A 21,356-nucleotide genomic window follows, 5' to 3' on the forward strand; every position below is an offset into this window, starting at 1 on the left:
TGTAACTAGTGCTAAAAATCTGGGTTTAACTTTAGATAATCACCTAAAATTTACAAAACATATTAACACCTGTGTGAGTAAAGCATTTCTCAGTTTAAGAACAATTTATCATAATCGCCGCTATCTATCTTACAAGATAAAAATAATACTGTGTGAAAGTTTGGTTTTGTCTAAATTTAACTATGGTGATGTTGTGTACGGGCCTTGTATTAGTTCAGATGACAGGAGAAGAATTCAGGTGGTTCAAAATTCGTGTCTTCGTCTTATCTGTGGTGTAAGAAGACACCAGCCTATTTCTCACAAACTAAAACACGTAAAATGGTTGAGCATGGAAAGGAGAAGATATCTACATGCTGCTTGTCTATTCCATAAAATCATCAAAAACTCATTACCAGCATATCTTTTTAAAAAAGTTATATATAGAACTGACATACATAATGTTAATACAAGATATAAAAATACAATTACAGCTCCACCACATCGTACAGAACAATTCAAAAACTCATTTACATATCAAATATCAAAAATATATAATGGATTAGCAAAAGAATTAAAATTAAAGTCGATTGTATCTTTTAAGAAATCTCTTAAAACTAAATTGCTAACTGAGTAACACATGTGCCATAGTTAATGACCTGTTATGTAGCATGTATAGACTATGTGATAGTTTTTTTACAATATTTAATTACAAAATGTTCCTATTAGTCACGGTTTTTAAAATGTTACAGAACATGAAAAAAAAATATATATATATATATATATATTTTTTTTCTCTTGCTTAAGATGAAAAGCAGAGGTGCTGATTTCTTGAACTCAGTACCAACTGATCTTCGGCATTTTTTCTTTCTTGTTGTTATATTATGCATTTATATTTTGTATGTTTTTGTGTACTGTATGTACTTGAAGGAAAAATAAAGACCTTTATTATTATTATTATTATTAAGTTCTGTTCGAGAAAACACATGGGACGTTTTCGTAATCTGATATTCGAAACCTATAACACAATTTAAAACTTTCCCTGTTCCAGTGTTCCCATACATCAATGTTTGTCCGACTAGACACCGTTAAGCTATTAACAAATTTTCACTTTGCTATTATAGATGAAGCAACGAAGCACTAAAAAGCCCAAAACCTAGGAATTTTGTGCAGTAAGATGAATCGTCATGCAACTTTTTGCATTCAATTCGAGAGTGTCAGGCAATTTTGTGAACTAAATTGATCTCCTGCAAAAAAATTTGTGCATGAGAAAATGTATTTTCAAAGTGCATCTCAAAGAGATGAAAAATGAAAAATTTAGAACTCAGGAAATAGTGACGGAAACGAGTTCAATTTTTATATTTGGGGGTTTTGGAGGTCAGTGAACACAAATTTCATGACGGCGATAGTCTCCGAGGTACCTGGTGCCAAGGGTGTACCTCGTCGCCTGGGACGATCGAATAATTCGCAAAATAAAGATTGGATCGAAATACTGAAAAATACGCGTTTAATATTTTTCAAAAATTTATCGAATGGCACTAAAGATGACCCACCACTCTATCCCCTGGAGGTGGGGTGGGGGTAACTTTAAAATCTTAAATGGAAATGCCCATTTGTTATTACAGATTTGGATTGCTTACGTAAAAATAAGCAACTTTTATTTTTTTTTTATTTAAACAATATAAATACACCTAATCTACAAGATTAATCAGTATTTTTTCTTTAACCTAATTTCCCTAAAAATGTTTGTAAACTAGATGTCACCTGGTCCATCCTAGCTTTTTTTTACATGAAATGTCCACTTCTTTGTTGTGGCTACACAGCACAGCACAGCACTGACTCTGCTTTTCACTAATTGCTCACGTATTTGTTGGGGCTACAACTTTTATTTGAGAAATTTTTTCGAATTGTGGATAGATGGCGCTATAATTGGAAAAAACGATTTATCGTGATACCATAGGTAAATTATAGAAACGGTCTAATATCTCGAGAAATACACTTCCAAATAAAAGACCAAAAAATACGTATTTATTATTTTTCAAGAACCTATCGAATAACATCAAACACGACTCCATTCCACCCCCTGGAGGTGGGGTGGGGGTTAACTTTAAAATCTTAAATGGGAATCCCCATGTTTTATTGCAGATTTGGATTCCTCATGAAAAAATAAGTAATATTTATTTGAAACAATTTTTAGAATTGTTAATAGATGGCGCTAATAAATAGTGTTTTTCCAATTATAGCGCCATCTATCCATAATTCGAAAAAATGTGTCGAATAAAAGTTACTTTTTTTTAAGGAATCCAAATTTGCAATAAAAAATGGGGGCTCCTATTTAAGATTTTAAAGTTACACCTCACTCCACCTCCAGGGGGTGGAGTGGAGGGTCGTGTTTTATGTTATTCGATAGGTTCTTAAAAAATATAAAAGACATATTTTTTGGTTTTTTTATTTGGAAGTGTATTTCTCGAGATATTAGACCGTTTCTATAATTTACCTATGGTATCACGAAAAAATCGTTTTTTCCGATTATAGCGCCATCTATCCACAGTTCTAAAAAATGTCTCGAATAAGAGTTGCTTACTTTTACGTAAGCAATCCAAATCTGCAATAACAAATGGGATTTCTATTTAAGATTTTAAAGTTACCCCCACCCCACCTCCAGGGGTGGAGTGGGTTGGTCGTGTTTAGTGTCATTCGATGAATTTTTGAAAAATATTGAACGCGTATTTTTCAATTTTTCGATCCAATCTTCATTTCGTGAATTATTCGATCGTCCCGCGAATTAATCTGTCGTCCCAGGCGACGATTTCCACCCTGGGCACCAGGTACCTCGGAGACCATCGCCGTCATAAAATTCGTGTTCAGTGACCTCCAAAACCCCCAAGTATAAAAATTAACTCATTTCCGTCAATGTTTCCTGAGTCCTAAATTTTTTATTTTCCATCTCTTCCAGATGCACTTTAAAGATGCTTTTTCCCATGCACAAACATTTTTGCCGGAGATCAATTTAGTTCACAAAATTGCCTGACACTCTCACGAATCGAATGCAAAAAGATACGAAGCATCTTACTGCACAAAATTCCTAGGTTTAATGCTTCGTTGCCTCGTCTATTAATCAACTTTTTTTGGTGCGCAGGACCAATTTGAAACAAATTGCTGCATAGTCGTTATACTACGGGATTTTATTAGGCAGTTTGAGCAATATTTCTGCGAAAATTTTGGATTTCAAAAATCGCTTATGAATTTTCTAAATTTCGGTGTGGTTTATTTTGACAAATATCAATACAAGGTAATAATAATTTGAAATGTCTCATTTGTAACAGTTTCGAAAAAGTTTCAACGCATTTAATTTTTTCGAGCAGGGTCAATAACCATGTGCTTTTTTCATCGATGTATTTAATATGACTTTTTCCCATTAGGCAATAATCCTCGTCAGTACAACAACCAACGGTACAGCGATCGCCAATCGTACCAAGCTCCCCAAGCCAACATGTACCACACGATCCCAGCCCAGTACATGGTGCAGTCACAGCCCGCCGACGGCATGCAGTCCATCATGAACCACAAATTCTTCCAGAGTCGAGGACTACCCGGCGCCACCAACCCATGCGCCTACCAGTCGATGGGCCAGGGCCAGCCCACACCCGCCTACAATCAGTTCCCAGCTGGGGTGCCTTACTACCAGTACACCCAACCCCCCACTGCCGCAGTACAGCAGTAACTTGCCACCCCAAACACCTAATCATTCGTTTTTCTTTTTTGTTGTTTAAATTTTTATAACTTCTATCGATTCATAATTGGCTAGTGTGAGGAGAGATCTGATATATACAAGTCACAAACGTGAATAAATTTTTTTGACGATGTAATTAATTTTGAGAATAGTAGATAAATGACAAATGGCTTTTAAGTGCAGTTCTATGTTGATACAACAACGAATTTATGTAGATATAAATTTATGCATGTTTGAGTACGAACTGTCCTAATACGATCATGTCGGAACAATCAAAAAGTTCTTATCTTTGGCTCCAATATTTCTCTAATGTGTGGGAAGTCTATACAATCGTATTTATATATTTTCACATTTTTCACGATTTAACTAGTACTTACCACACTACGAAAGTTTCATCATATCTTTATCTGTAACTATTTGTAAGAAGAATGTAACCTAATGTAACTTTTAAACTCAATGTATACATTGCTGTGCATAAAATTCGGGTTATTCGGTAATTTGAATTTAATTTGGAAGTTATTATTCTTTTTTAACTATTTTCAGTTATGTTATAGCGTAAGTTGCTAACGAATTGCTTAACGAAATGAAACCAACGTTTCTATCCTTCAAAGTATATTGAACTGACTGTGTTTGAATTCACGTAAATGTGTGGTTGTAAAAATAGTTCGAAACATGTGTTCCCGTCTTTCTCTTAACCCACGCTCCCATTATCGATAACCATGGTATTTTGCGGGACGAACGGGGAGCAATGATAGGACGACAAGGGCGAAGCCGTAAAATTCTTCCTGCATCGGAGAGACCCTTTTGAAAAGTTAAGGCGTGAAGACACCAACTCGTGTGTACACTTCGTTCGTTTGCTGGTTTCTCAAGATCGACAAGTTATCGCATAACAATGGAGAATTATCTCGACCCTGAAGAACAAATACAATGCCCTTACAACAGTGCTCATCTAATACGAAGAAAGGTATTTAATATGCATCTGGTAAAGTGCAAGAATTTAATGCAGACATTAAATTGGTCCAATGCGACCCATTTCATAGAAGAACCATGCTTACAGCATCATCACGTTAATTGTCCTGATCGAAAGAAAAGTGAGATGCATTAATTATGCGTCTCATGAAAATTATGAATTGTGAAAATTAAACTTCAAGTGTGTACACACCTGTATCACATCTTCGTTGGTTCATCGCTGCTGTCTCAACGTAAGTTTTTCCTAAATTAGTTACACATTTTACCTTTCATGTTTTTAAATTGTTTGTACAATCATTGTGGTCCAGTTACTCTAGTTTAAGAAGATGTATATATAACCAGCAGTATGAAGTATGAAATCTTACTTATTACAGATGATTTCGAAGGGAAACTGCCGTGACCATATGGCTTCTCAAAGCACTAGAAACGTCAAAACTGTCATCTCAAGCCGTTTTAATTCTGCCTCGACCTGAACCAGATCTTCGAGTAAGCAGACTGGTCTCTTCGTACTGTCGACATACTCGATGCGCGCTTGACCAACGTTTCGCGTTGACCATGACCATCTTCTATCGCCGCAACAACAGAACTTACGCACATTGCAATATATTGACAGATACAATTGACGTTCAAACCATGACGTAAAGGGCCCTTATCTCAAACGCTTATAAAAACAGCAACAATAACTTTTTTCAAGCAATCTATTAGTAAACTATGTTACAACCAACTGTAGTTAAAAAAGTAATAATTTATAAAAATTCAAATTACGGGGTGTCTCTAATTTTATGCTCGGCAGTGTATAAGAACATAAACATAAAAGGCTCATTTCAGTTATATATTTATTAATTTATCGATTGCTTTTATCCGACATGGTTGTATTTAAAATTTTTCGGTGTTCTAGTTCTATTGTTCCCTTGAAACCCTCGAAGAGGCTCTCCGTCTAGCTGTTTGTTTGCTGGTACGGTAACGACATTATGCCTTCTCCCCGCTGATGTTGGCCGTTCAGCTGTCGGTGTTATAACATTAAGAATTGGACTTCACCAATATCAGACCAATACCAATGGCTTAGAGTATATTATACGTTTGTTTTTATTTATTAAATCGTACAATATTACTAAAGCGTTGATTCGTAGACTAAAACTTTGTTTTCGCTCCATGTACAGTTCGACAAGTCGAAAACTGGCGCCTCAAGTCAAGTTTTTGTAGAATAAATGTGGCAAATAAAATAAATTTTTTCTAGCAAAGCCTGCATAAATACGAACAATTGTTATTTTTAGTTGATACACAATTTGACATATAGAAATTCAATGCTAAATCACAAGAAGCTTCATAAAAATCAGTGTTTTACATGTTTTTACTCAAATCAGTTATAATTTAATAAAAAACTGCATCTATCTTCAATTAAACGATCTCCAGATAAAAATTATTCAACAAATAGATTTTTTGCAAGCAAAATTTGTCAAAAAAACTGATGTTACTGCTATGACAGTATTTAATTTGGAGTTGACCTATCTTGTCTCAAAAGTCGCCAAATTCTTAATTGGATTTAGATCTGGGTGACAAGGTGGAAGCTTTCATGGTAAAGTCATGGCCCTGATCTTAAACATCTTCAACATAATCAGTATCTTCTGAGTTATCTCCAAATGCACCAAATACACCAATACAAATATAATTTTGGCAAATACTTTTGTCCACTCTTGCACAGCTTAAATTGATAAAAAACTCATCAGATAAAGCTGTACCATCGTGGAATCTGAAGTTGGCATATTTTACTTGGAAAGCTGTCCAATTTTCAATTGGATGTAAATCTGGGTAATAAGGTGCAAGTCTTCATGTTAAAATCATCACAGATCACAGACATCTTCCAAACAAAATCAATAACTTGTGCGTCATTTCCTAAGTCAATTAATTTTGATCCAAAAATGCATTAAATACTTTTTTTTGGACAGAAACTGTCTTCAAGAGTTTGGCAAATACTTTTTCCATGTAACTAATTTGTCAAAAAGTTGATCAGATAAAACTGAAAGCTGAAAGAAGCTCGGACCAAATCTAAATTCAATTAACGTTAGATCTGGGTGACAAGGTGGACGTTTCATGGTAAAAATTTAAAACTGGTACATATTTCTAAGTTTTAGAACTCGCTTGTTAGTTTTTAATAAAAAACAACATTTACAAAACAATTCTTACATTTATCAGTCAGTCTTACATTTATACGAAAAGATGATAAAAATACTCTTATGCTTTATTTGAATGTCTAAAAGTCACGAAATGCAAAGTGGCTACAAACGCTCCAGTTTTACAGTATTTTTTATGACTCCAGTGGCGTAGCAAAAGGATATTAATTTACATTCAGTGATTCGTTTTGAAGATTATATTTTTTACGCCTCTTTTTACTGAATAATAGTTATTTTACAATATATATGGGTCTGGTATCGATGAATTCCACAAAATTAGTATTTACTCAGTGTGAGTTGTTAGCTATTAGTAAACAGTTCTGTATGCTGTTGAAATGCACGAAACATATAGAAGGGGAGATTTTTGGGCTTATTTCGTTATAGTATTTTATACAATAATGATGCTATTTGAATGTATCATATACCGAACTAGTTGATATAAAGAAAATACTTAAAAAAATTTAAGAGTTAAATAGTTGAAAAGCAGTCAAAACTTTATATTTCTGTATTAAATAAGATTTGTGATATTACTAATTCCTAGGGACAGTACAATTTCACTAGTTACTATAATTCCGGGAATAGTAGAATCGAAAAGAGAGATGTGTTTAGTTTTACACGTACGCTACAGGGTATAGAAGATTTATGTTTTACGTTATGTTACGCTGTGATCATTAGCCGAATAAATATGTTCGAAGCGACAAAGATTCCTTCTATGTAATAATCTCTGCCGATATATAGAGGATATGACCCAATTAACGAAAGTAAACACACTGAGCAACGAAACATGATTTAAAAAATCATTAGAAGTGCATAGATTTTTATACCGTCAATATTTTTCATTACAGCATAGTTTTAGCTAATTTTTGCATTACTTTACAGATAATTACATACAACTTTTTTCGTTTGTCTGCAGTTTTACTGTATTCTTTTCCAATAAGCTACAGGTCTATAGTTCGTATCAAATGTTAGAATCAGTATGGTTGTATATTGCAAGCAGGTTTGCCATACTTCGCTTATTCTGTGAATTGTCATAAATAAATTGTCCTTTTAGACGGAGAGGCAGCGCCGTAAAATCTCTCTGAATTTACTAAAGCTAGTTTTTTCACAGTTGATTACCGTGATTGTGTAGAGAAACATACTGCGGTCGGTCAAGCGAAACGTAGAACAGGTGGTACTGACAGCTTGTCAACGTTGCTTACCTGCGGAGGTAACTAAATCCATTTACTAAGCCTGAAAATCAGTACACACATTCTAAATTGAATATAAATAAAAGTTATTATAGTCGGTCAGCTGTATGATGGGACAGAGCCGGTCGGTCGGTCCCAATGAATGTACAGGATTATTCACTATATTTTGACCCCCTCTAAACTGCTTTATTTACAGAATTAGAAAAAAAATGTAAAATACAAAAGTTATTCGATTTCTTAATTATGATTTTTTGACATATATATCGTACTAGTGACGTCATCCATCTGGGCGTGATGATGTAATCGAATATTTTTTAAATGAGAATAGGGGTCGTGTGCTAGCTCGTTTGAAAGGCTGTTCAATTCTCTATGCAGTAATATAAACATTAAGATCATTATTTATACGGGGTGTCAAAAAAATTTTTGGACACCCTGTATAAACAATCATGTTAATGTTTATATTACTGAATAGGGAATTGAATAACCTATCAAATGAGCTAACACACGGCCCCTATTCTCATTTAAAAAATAGTCGATTATGTCATCAATCCCAGATGGATGACGTCACAAGTACGATATATATGTCAAAAAATCATAATTTAAAAATTGAATAAGTTTTGTATTTTACATTTTTTTCTAATTCTGTAAATAAAGCAGTTTAGAGGGGGTCAAAATATAGTGAATAACCCTGTACATTCATTGGGGCCGACCGACCGGTTCTGTCCCGTCGTACAGCTGACTGACTGTAATAACTTTTATTTATATTTAATTTAGAATGTGTGTACTGATTTTAAGGAGTAAAAGGATTTATTTACCTTCGTAGGAAAGCAACTTTGACAAGCGGTCAGTACCGTCTGTTCTACGTTTCGCTTGACTGACCGCAGTATGTTTCTCTACACAACCACAGTAATCAATTGTGAAATAACTAGCTTTAGTAAATTCAGAGAAATTTTTCAGCGCTGCCTCTTGGACTATTACATAATATTTACATTGTTGCCTTTCAAAGATGAACTAATTAAAAAATATTTTAAATGTTCTACATGTTCGAATAATTATTTGGACACAAATCTATCTATTATTTTCGAAGGAACTTTCAATAGCTTCGTTCTCTTAGTAGGTTTGCCAGTGTTGATGTTGGCATATCCTCTGTAGCTTTGTCGCTCGAAGGTAAACAGCTAATTCAAAGTATATAAAGACTTCGACCGAAATTACACAAAGATTTTATTGTCCCAGAATGTTGAATATAAATATTTTTTATTTATTTGAAGAAAATTTATGTTTGTGGTATATAAAACGAGCAGTCATTCCGTATCAAATCGGGTAAAGCGGTTGGATTAATCTAAAGAGTTGAGTTTATCGAGCTCGGATATGTGTAATTTGACCTAGGAATGGCTGCGACCAAGAAAAAAGTTGCAGTAGCTTTTGAAGTATGGATGTTTGACTGTATCGATCAGCCTGGAGTGAGAGTTATTTAAAGATTTTTTATGTGGTGGGTGCTAGTGACTGAATAATAATCTTTTTGATTTTTATATTACGGATCTTGACATGACTGCATTGTGTCGTGTAAATATTTGTAGTATTAAGTATTTAACTCGTTCGTCGTTTAGCGTGGTGCTGATAGAAAAGCGCTGACGTCCATCTGTGATATTTTAGCGGTAGCAAAAAGAATAATATTAACTTTTCCGGATCGGGAGAAGCGCCCAGATTTTAAAAATAAACTGCCTGTCAGAGAAAACGAACCACCCACAACGTTCAAGAAATTTTTTATTACTTTTTTTTTTTTTTTTCTTAATTATAGTCAAAAATAAGGCAAGTGTTACTCGTTTCAATAATGTGTGTTGCCACCAGGGTTCTGGATAATAGTCATCATTCGATTTGGTATAAAACTGATCACATTTTGGATGCTCCTTTGGGCAAAAGTGGTTCATTCCTCAATGAGAGCCCTTCGAAGCTCTTCATATGTTATTGGAGCAGGTATACAACGTCTTACACGCGTTTTGAAAAGGCTCCGTATTTTCTCAATAGGATTAAGCTCTGGAATTTAAGCAGGCCAGTCCATTTTTGGAATACCACCAAGATACTGTGTTACAATCCTTGCCGTGTATGATGTCGCATTATCTTGCATTACCAATAAACCCAGCATATGGCATCACACGATCTTGTAGGATATTCATTATGTATCGGTGTGTTGTTAATGTGCCCCTTTCAATCAAGACGAGATCTATATGTGCTCCAAAAGAAATCCCTGCCCAAAACATATGGTGCCGGGTGTTGTTACCCCCTATGATGGGGTTGATTAAGTCAAACACTATTACCAGATATATATTTATTTATCAACACTAACTATACCAGTACGAGTTGGTGTGCAAAGTCTATATTCTAACTACTTGATGTCTAAATAATGAATAAAGAATTAATGAACTGCAATACTTTCTCCGTATCTATAAATAAACTCATAATTGTTTTTATTATGATTGCCGACACCGAATCGACCGTGAAATATTAATAATATCAAAATAGCTGACTAGGTCTTTCTCGAAACGACTGCCCTACTTTGTGACATCAATGTCACCTAGTTATTCTACTATAAACAATAATGTTTGTGTAAGACCTTTAAAAATTAAATCGATATGAATTGTTCTTAATTTTTTGGATGCTAATATAAATCCTGTGCACTGAGCCACCACCAAAAGCAAACAGGTATGACAGTACAGGCAGCATAACCTTTACAAACCCTTCTATGGACTGTAGTTCGACCCATCTTAACCATAAATTAATATTACACACTCATCCGTAACCAATACTATTTCCAAATAGTCTACTGTCCAATTAACATGTTCAAGGGCCAAAAATGTAAGTCTGCGTCTTTTGGGAGCAACAGAAAGTAATGACCCTGTTGCTGTGTCACAATCTGTCAATCCCTGTTCTGTTAACCTTTGTCGAGCAGTAAAAACGCTGATTACTGATCCGTGGGCTTGCTGAATATGGTTTTGGAACATTCTAGCAGTTAGCGTCTTATAGTGAGAACGAGATCTGGTCGTCCCATATCGTGTCGCCGTTGATGAGATCTGGTCTCAAGTTCTCTGCACAACTGGACGACTAACATTCAATTGTCTTACCCCATCCCTTCGGCTTGTTCTATTTTCCAGAAATGTAACAATCCGAACAACTTTCGATATTTTTCATCATTAAATACAATTCACTGTCAGGAGGCCAGTCTAACAGTAAGATATCTCAGAAACTCTTTAGAACACTACAATAGTCCTATGGTGGTACTCCATCCTCAGGAACGTCCTATGTTAGTTGGGGTAGTTACCCCCTATGATAGGGGTTGATGAAGTAGACACTATTTGCTGAACTCTAAATACCACAGTAACTAGTTGGTGCGTTAGAGGTCTAACTGTCTAATAATGTATCTGAATCACGAATGATAATTGATAAAAGAATGATCCGCGATGCTTTGCTGTATCTATAAATTAACTCGACTGCTGACACGGCCTGGCCGTGAATTGTGAATAATATTGAATAGCTGACAAAGCGTTATTGAAAACTAGTGCACTTGTGTTGAGTAATCGGTGTCACCTAATTATTTAACAACAAACGTGATGTTTGTTTTGTAAGACATTTAAAAATTAAATGAATATGTCTTGCTCTTATTTTGGATGCTGATAATCCTGTACAGTCCATTTAGTGCTCAAAACAATCAATTTCGTTGATTCGTAAATAATGAGTTCTGAGAATTTTACGATTTAATAGGTTTTGCGAATTTGTTTATTCTCTTTGAAGCCTCGGTCTAGCTTCTCATAACATAAATAAAATTTTAAAAAAATGGAGACATAAAAAAATATAGAATTTTCTGAATTTTGTGGGTGGTTCGTTTTCTCTGACGCGTAGTGTCTATGTTTGCGTCTGATGCACTCTAAACCACCTAGTGGTGTAGAAACTATATGTCTATACGTTGAATATTTGTCTCCATTCTTGAAAGAGGTGAAGATTCTTCTATAGCTCCGTTTGCTGCATGTTCAATGCCGTAAAACGATACAAAAATAAAACAATGTATGACTACATTGGACGGAATGTGATATTTTCTAATTAAGACTGAAATAACTATATTTTTTTTATACTGACCGACCGTGTTGTTGATTATTCGGTCAATATGGAATCCTCAAACCTAACCATTTGTTTGTAGGTGGTATAGTTTTGTTCGTTTAGAAACAAAAAAAATACAAAATAGAAGAGCGATTCTCTAAAATCGGGAAATGCGTGCAGAAGTACTAAAAGGAAAAGATGCACAAAAGAAAGTTATTTCATTATTCTACGATGTTATCAAAAAGTTGCGCCATTGCATTGTAACGTACGACGATTTTATATAAGATTTTTGATATTTTTTAATTTTTTCAGTACCTAAATGAAATATATTCTGGAATGTAAAAATCTCGAAAACAAGTACCTAGTATTTATTAGGTCCCGACCAGAACTGCTTTCAAATCGAATGTGATTTATCTATGCGAGTTTTGGTCATTAGTACATAGTGTATAAATAAGTAGAACCACAGCAGATTGCAAACAAATATGTTAACATTGTTCGTTTCATCTCAAAATGGCAAATATGGGTCGATAAGTCAAAAAAAAACATCAATAAACGGTCTTCATTTTGAATAACTTATCCAAAAATTCCCAATCCTCACTGTTTCTTCCCCCTCTTCTTTTCTTAATACCCCTCTGTCTTTCTGAGAGAATTCACTCCTTGTGAGACCTTGGTTTGTCTCTTTTAATTTACTCTGAAGAGACTCTTGCAGTCTCTGTTTATTTGTGAAACATTTCTCTCAGTGTGAGACGGTTTACCTTTGTCTTTCTTCCACTGTTATCATTTTCCCCCGTTTGTTTATATGTTCCTCCGTTCTCTGTTCCCTTCTCCTTCCCAATTTGAAACAAAGAGAGGATAACTAAAAATATTACCGTAACTATTTTCCATTTTGAATAACTGGTAATGTTCAACGTTTATTGCCTTCGTTCCACATATATGTAAACGTCACTATTTTTTTAATCTAATCTCCCTTTTTATTTGTTTCTTCCCTCCCTTCTTTTTTCATTGCCCCTCTCTCTGTTAATTTTTTCAGATATACTGGCAAAGTCTCTTTATTTCTGAGAAAAGTTTCTCTGTCTGACTGTCTTTCTTCCCTTGTCTTTACTTCCCTCTTTATTTCTTCATTTGTCTCTTTCATTTTTTCACCCCATTTATCTCTTCTACGCTTTCCACTCGCCTCTCTTTACAACCTGTGGGAGAATTCTGTCACACGTGAGAAAAGACGGAAACAAAAAGAGAATAACTTCTGTTTGTTTCTCCTGTTGTTTCCTCTGTGTGACACACTGTCTCGATTTCTCTCTATCTCTTTGTCCTTTTTTTCTCCATTTATGTCTTTCCCTTCCCCGTTCTTGACTACCCTTTCTTTCCCCCACGCATTCTCACACACGGGCCAAATCGAGAACAAAGAGGGAGACTGCCTCTTTCACTCTATATCTTACATTCTCTCCTAGGAAGTCTTAATATATTTTGGGAAAAATCCTCTATGTGAGACTTCCTCTACAAGACGTTTCTGTAAGTGTGAGAAATTTCGTCACCTTTTGTCTAAATTTATTATTCTGTCCCTTTTTCCTATCTCTCATTTCTTCTTGTTTCTGTTCTTTCCTCTCTCGTGTCTTTCCTAGTGACCAACAAGTAATACAAGAAATCGTATCCTCAAAGCAAGTACCAAACTAGTATAATTGGTCTGCATTTTGAATAACTACAATCTTGATGGACCTCTCTGTGTGTCTTTCCCTCTCTTTATCTGTCTTCCTCCTTACCTTTTCACACCTATTTCTTTTCCTTCCTTTCTGTTCTTGTAAATTTCAGTCTTGATTATTCTTACCCATTATTTCTTGGTCTTCCTCCTCTTTCCGTAACTTTTAGTTACTATTAGAGATTTTATGCAATTTTGCTTCATTTTTGGTTTTACAGTGCGAGCTGATTGGCTGTAGCAATAACAAACGAACCGATCCTTCATTTGCCATTTAATTTGAACATAACAATATGCCAAATAGAAAAATTTAACGTCTTAAACAGAAAACTTTTACCGAGAGATGCATAATCTGCGTCTGACATTGTATTTTCTGTTTCAGTGGACAACTACACAGTATTTTTACTATATACAGTCCTTGTAGGGTAGGAATTGTTTTGAAGGGTTCCTAACTTATCTGAGACCGTATCTTACAAGATACGTTACTATAAGAGTAGAAATTCAAGAATAGTAGTTTATCCGATAATAATACTCGTGATGTATATTTAATAAAGATTAAACAAGTACCAGATCTGCTGGGGTAACAATGATCCCATGAAAAATTTCTTAGTTACGTGGCCCTCGCATATTGAAAACTCTCTAAACTACATATATAATATAATATTAATGATATAATTATTTATACATACTCTTCTGTAAGTTTCCAGCAAGTGCATTTCTTGTATGTAATACAGTATTAATATTCTAGTTGTAATTTTTCAAATATTTTCATTTAGTTCTTGTTTAATGTTTTCCTTTTAAAATTGGATGTGTATGAACAAATCCATGAAAAATTTCAATAAAGGTTTACTTATATATTCCAATTTTTCTTTTATTTTCTAACCTCTAATTAACGTTTTCATGCACTTCTCCAAAAAATTAACGCAGTACAACCTTAAAAATAAGTAATTTTTTATGTTTCCAATTTCCAAAACCTATTGTTCGATTTAAGTGATTTTTTTAATATGTTATTGCCTTATTCTTTAACAATATATCTGTAATATTATTGCTAGATAGATAAATTGTCATTGTATACCGGGTGACCGGGTGTATCAATTACCAATAAAACTGTTTTTTTTTTCTCAAAGTTCGCATCACTCTGTGGAATATTCTAGCATTTATAAAATACATACTAAAATTAAATCCCAGCTATAGCCCCATGATTTCTTAATATTTGTTTTTTAATTCATTCGCTTATGTTGGGCAATAAAAAAGTTAGGTACTTTAACAACTAGCCATGTTTTTCATCAGTGTTCAATACAGGTAATGAAATACAATAACAGTGTTTTTAAATAAGAATGAAAAACTTTAAGGGGTAATTCTTCATGAAAAAATAATGACAGTTTGCTTCATAAGGGAGCGTTCAAGTATTACGTAACGCAGTTTGGGGGGGAGGGGGGGTTTTGTAAAACGTTACGGCGCGTTACATAGGGGGGAGGGGGGTTCGAACAGCGCGTTACGTAACATTCTTTTTTAATTTAAATAAAAAAAAACTACATAATTTCTTTTATGTTTTACATAGACCCCTGAATTGTATTATGATTTTTCAGTAGACCCACCGATTTGAACTCCGATCTACTGAAAACTGTATAAAACCTACTGATTTGAACTCCAATCTACTTATCTACTGAAAACTGTATAAAGCAACCGAAAACTCTGAAAAAAATTCATTGCTCAAATATAAACCATTTCTCATTCATATTATACAACCCAAAGCCTAACATCCAACAGCGCATAATCTTCTTTCGTTTCACTTCACCTAAATTATATTTGATGGTAAAGTTAGCGACAGGATTTTCAGGGTAAAAATGATGTCAAGTGCCTAACCTAAGATAACAAGAGATTCTTTCCTTGAGAACTGTTTTGTTTTCAAAAGACCATGTGTCATATTATGTTTCCAATATCCGGAACTGTTCCCTCGGAGTTATTTATGGGTTTATCTGATGAATAGATAGGTAGGTACTTTATATTTTGGTAAAAATGAAATGGGTAATTTAAGTCCATAACATGCAGTATCGTTTTCAGCAGTAGGTAGGTATTCATTAATGTTTTAAATACGCAAATTTTCAAATTATTTAAAAATGTCTTTAAATAAAAAGCATTAAATACAAAACCCACTATATTGATACTTAGTTTAGAAAAGTGATAGATATTTTAAAAAATAATAACCTTATTTAAAGTGTGATTCCTGAATTATTAATTTCAAAGTTTTATGTGATTAACATCTTGACGAAAATTATACAAAATTTCACTTTGCATTATTCATAATAGATCCTACATAATACACATTTTTGAGATGAGGTTGTTAAGCAGCTTCTAAAAACAAAAATATACAGGGTGTTTAATTAAAATTAAAGATAATGGACTACGCTAGGCTTGCATGAATCACCCTGTACATTTAAATTTATGTTTAAAAAGCACACATTTTTATATATGAAAATCTACAAGTCCCAGCGTTTTTTAAAATTATTTAAAACAAGGACAGAAATAATTTTATTCCATAAGTGCCTTCTTATATATATACAAGGTGTTTCAGAAAAAGGTAACACGATCTCTAGGATAGGTGAAAAATTAAAAAATTATTGGGGTTTGCTTACTAAATAATTTATGTAACGGCATGCGTTTTCACGATACAGGGCGTTGAAGAACAAAAAGTTTTACACATTTTTTTCACTATTTTTCCGAAACTACTGGTAACATCGTATATTATTCGTTATACAAAAATTTTTACTAAGTAAAATAAAATGTTGAAATAATAAATATGTTATTTTATTTTAAGCTTTTATTAAAAAAGATAAAATAGAAGAATGCATGAGAAGAACAATAAACAATGAAACCAAAAATGTATGTAAGGATGGGGCCAAGTAGGGAAAATGTAAATGTAAAATTAATAATAAAAGATTATTATTGTAAGTTTTGAACATATTTCATGTCATGGGACATGAAATTACGAGTGGCAGGGATAACCAGACACATGAACTGAATAGAAGAATCGTTCTTGGGTGGGCAGCATTTGGAAAACTGAGAGAAACTTTTAAAAGTGAGTTGCCCACATGCCTAAAGAGAAAGGTATTTGATCAGTGCGTCCTCCCAGTCTTGACGTACGGGTCAGAAACACTTACCTTAACTAAAGCCTCGGCTACCAAACTAAGAGTAACGCAGAGAAGAATGGAGAGCTTAATGTTAGGAATAACTCTGCAAGACAAAAACAAAAACGAAGAAATCAGGAGAAGAACAAAGGTGACTGACGTCATCGAAAGGCTAGCCAGGTTGAAGTGGAGATGGGCAGGACACATTGCCAGAATGACAGATGGGGCGATGGACAAAAAGATTATTGGAATGGAGGTCAAGCGAAGACAAGAGAAACGTCGGTCGACCGCCTACAAGATGGACTGACGACTTAAGAAAGCTAAATAAAAACTGGATGAGAGCGGCGCAGGATAGACGTGGTTGGAAACGAGGAGAGGAGGCCTATGTTCAGCAGTGGACATTTAAGGCTGAATGATGATTGTAAGTTTTTATTATTACCTCAAATGCCATTAAAATAATAACAAAGTTCTTTTACCGAGTTTCTGGTACTTTTCGCAACCTCGTTTTCCATTTAGGTTCAAATGGCCACTTGGGTGTTACGTAACGTTTAGGTAGGGGGAGGGGGGTACAGAAAAACGTTACGGTGCGTTACATGGGGGGGAGGGGGGTCAAAAATCCTCAAAAATTGCGTTACGTAATACTTGAACGCTCCCTAAGCGTATGTTCGCAAATGCTTCGTTTCCCAGATATTGGGTGTTGAAATTTTTCTTACAAACTGTCGATTTATTTATTGCTCTAAAACCGGTTGAGATATGCAAATGAAATTTGGTGGGTTTTAAGGGGCAGTTATTGCGCATTTTTTGACATCAATTAAAAATTTTATATTCGCCATTAATCCTTATTTGTATGTCAAAAAGACGACATAACTACCTCTTAAAACCCACCAAATTTCATTTGCACATCTCCACCTGCTTTAGAGCAATAAATAAATCGTCAGTTTATAAGAAAAATTTCAACACCCATATCTCGGAAACGAAGCATTTGCGGACATACATTTATGAATATTATGACATACATTTATCGTAGAATGCTCAGAATATCTTGGGTTCAACGCATTTCAAACAGAGTAGGTCAAGGCGAAGGTGACTTAATGAAGATGATAAAAAAGAGAAAACTTGAATATCTGGGGCATATAATGAGAGGTAGCAGATACAGGATGCTGCAGTTAATACTCAATGGAAAGATCGACGGAAAAAGAGGAATTGGTCGAAAGAAATATTCATGGCTCCGAAACCTTCGTCAATGGACTGGCTTATCAGCAGATCAATTGTTACATGCCGCACAAGATCGAGAACGATATCGGCAAATTGTTACGGAAGCTACCCACGCCTAAAAATTTGGGCACGGTACTTAAAGAAGAAGAAGATTTATGAAGCAAACTGTCATTATTTTTTCATGCAGAATTACCCCTTAAAATTTTCTATACTTATTTAAAAACACCCTGTATTGAAGCGTTTTACCTGTCTGCTCTAATGGGATCAAGGAAAGACTATCTATAGAGATACTGGGGAGTCGAAATGGGGCTAGCAGAAGGAACAGACACGCAAACCTTCATGCGAACGGCAGCTCATTTTTTGTGCGGTGGCAGGTCGTAGATTCGTTGGGAGGGGTAGGAGGGTTTAAAGAAGACTAAACTACATAACCAAATAAGCAAAGGATACTTACACAGACTTGAGGACTTTCCTACTATTTAAACAAATTGGGACGCCGTTTGAAAAATCCTCAAATTCTCATATCGAGTACTTACTGGAAAGCAACTGGGGGACATTCATCGTAGATTCCTCATTGGGGTTATAGTGGGCTACAAATTATCATCATTTGGCTTCTATGCCATTATATTTTCTTCTGTTCTAAAACTTATTCACTTGTATTAGATATCTGTTAATAATTTTCTTAAATAAAGAGGTTACAGAAATAAAGATGTGTACATTTTATAATGTTTATTTAAACCTTAATACCTTTTTATTTTTATTGAGAATAGACACATTCTCAAACCAGAAATGAATAATAATAACAAAATACATGATTTTACAATTTTTAACCTTATTTTTAGCAGTGTACCAAAACAAAAATTTGACATGGCTGTCAAATGTCACTGCCATCTAATATTTACTTTACATAATATATTTTCCATGTTGAAAACAAACATTTTTAATTATGTAAAACCTTTACCAATAATATCCACTTGTGAATTATTTAAAATAAACATTATCATACCTTGTTAAAACAAAAATCCATGTCACAACACTTGGAACTTCAAAATTTTCCATTCAGACGGGGCTGGGAGGGGAAGATATTCAAATCATTACAAAACTGGATAAAATCGATACCAAATAATATCATCTGGGCATTTCTTACTGGAACATGAACAAATCAAAACATCATAAAAATAGCAACAGCTACATAAAGGACAGGAACCAGGAAACCACGCACTTCTTTTACCGGCAAATCAAACTGCATAACAATAGAACTGTTTCACAATAATATATCCATTAAAATGCCGTGAAACTATTGTCATTATATTCCTTGACATGTTAGAAATCCATTAGTTCTTTTACTATAAGAAGAAAACCATTTTGGCCGGCAAAGTGCGACTTTTTGAGTTCTAACAAAAAGATGCTTACAGAGCTGATGTACTTTTAGAACTCGCTTTACATCGTCACGTCTCTCTCGCGTCCAAACGATGCATTTCTTCTCGATCGTTCGGCCAAAACTATTGACCAATCGTCAACTACAACTCAAGGATCTTTCAAAATGCAGACCAATAATAACATGGGATTTTTAGCGCTCAAAACTTAAAGGAAAAACACTGAACCTTTTAGAGGATTCATTCTCGAATAATGGATGTTTTCAATAACAATCTACGTAGTTGGTTATTGCTACACAAATAAATAGGAAATTTCCTAACCTTTACAATGCGAACAGGAGCGGCTTAGGAAATTTTAAAGATATATAAACTCGCAAAATATATTAAAAAAATTAATATTTTTCTTGGGATAGGATTAAAATTAATGGATATTTTTTATAAAATATTGTAGTAGAAATCCATCTGCTACAATAGCCTCCTCGGAAGAGAGGAAACTGGATTACCAATTCAGTTTTCGATAACTACAAAAATCCAACATTGACTTCTTGGGTGTGACAGGACAACAATACCAAAATATTTAAATAATGGCTAATGGGGATTAAACAAAAACAAAACATCATTAGGGAATGGGCTAGCGTGCCATCAATCGCCAGACTCTTTAAAGTCGAGTAGACTTAAATGTTAAGACTCTAATAAGAACTGTAGGTGATAAGAGTTTCTGTGTCTTGGGAAAGAAATAATCTTGTGCCCTGTGTGGACCTCGCTGACATCCACAGCAGTAACACAAGTGACATACCAGGGCAGACACAGCCTTGTCACCTCGTTGCCTAACCGCGAGCGGTTCACAAAAACTAAAAAGTTGATGTTTGACAGATAAACATCTGCCCAAACTCTGCTAACACCTAGCGAGTTTCACGGGACATTTCGGCAACGGTTCTGCAAAACGAGGATTTAGACAATCCAGTCTAAACACCTCAGTGAGACAAAATCTCACCAACAACTTACTTCAACAACTCATTCAAACAAGACAGGGCTAGACAAAGGGGTATATGACAACAACAAGGGCTAAAATCAAAACAAGACTAACAAGGGGGAGGGGGTATGTGTGACAACAACAAAAAACCAAAAAGACTAGTATACTGGGTTCAAACAGGATATCAAACTTTTTAAACAAGACTAAGGGAAATGAACGCAACATATGATATAGAGAACACTACATCATTACGTTTTCAATCAACAGTCCAATCCAGGACATAAGAACCTTTCATGAACGTTCACTAGACAACTCTCTCATTTTCAAATCACAAGCTGGGGAAAGACTTCATTTTCAAAACAGGGCTACACTTCACTTTTCGAAACAGGGGATAGACTTCATTTTTCAAGACAGGGGGGTTGGGCTTTACTTTTCAAAACTGGGGATAGACTTACTTTTCAAAACTGGGGGCATTTCATTTCTCAAGACTGGGGGTGGACTTTATTTTTCAAAACGGGGGGCTACTTTTTCAAAACAGGGGATGAAAGCAACACGCAAGGGGAAGACCAAAGGGACATTGGAAAGTATGACAGTTCTGACGAACAACCGCTTCCATTTATCGACCGAAAGCAAGCTTCACCTGTACTCAACGCGGCCAGATCCTAACCTCACCAGCCTTGTCACAGCTTCTGCTCTTGGCCTACTTTCAATCAACAAAGAGAAGAGAGGTCAACTAACTATTCGCCAAAAAAAATCAAACTCCAGCACGGACACGGGCTAACAGACAACACGGGCTAATAGACAACACGGGCTAATAGACAACACGGGCTAATAGACAACACGGGCTAATAG

The 21,356-nt window shown here is 34.7% G+C and overlaps 2 protein-coding genes across 5 annotated transcripts in view; one reads left to right on the plus strand and one right to left on the minus strand.

The window, feature by feature from the left end:
* LOC114325600 (uncharacterized) overlaps positions 1-6,857 on the plus strand; it is a 47,540-nt gene extending 40,683 nt beyond the window's left edge. For all 4 annotated transcript variants that reach the window (XM_028273703.2, XM_028273700.2, XM_028273701.2 and 1 more), the window contains exon 9: positions 3,399-6,857. In XM_028273703.2, coding sequence (XP_028129504.1) covers positions 3,399-3,700 — 302 coding nt within the window. In that variant the 3' untranslated portion in view covers positions 3,701-6,857. The remainder of the gene's footprint in view (positions 1-3,398) is intronic.
* The window catches only part of LOC114325602 (heat shock protein 70 A1-like), a 517,012-nt gene that overhangs the window by 48,644 nt on the left and 447,012 nt on the right, over positions 1-21,356 (minus strand). The gene's annotated exons all lie outside the window — the stretch shown is intronic.

Source organism: Diabrotica virgifera, chromosome 9, assembly GCF_917563875.1.
Source record: "Diabrotica virgifera virgifera chromosome 9, PGI_DIABVI_V3a".
NCBI classification, from domain to species: domain Eukaryota; kingdom Metazoa; phylum Arthropoda; class Insecta; order Coleoptera; family Chrysomelidae; genus Diabrotica; species Diabrotica virgifera.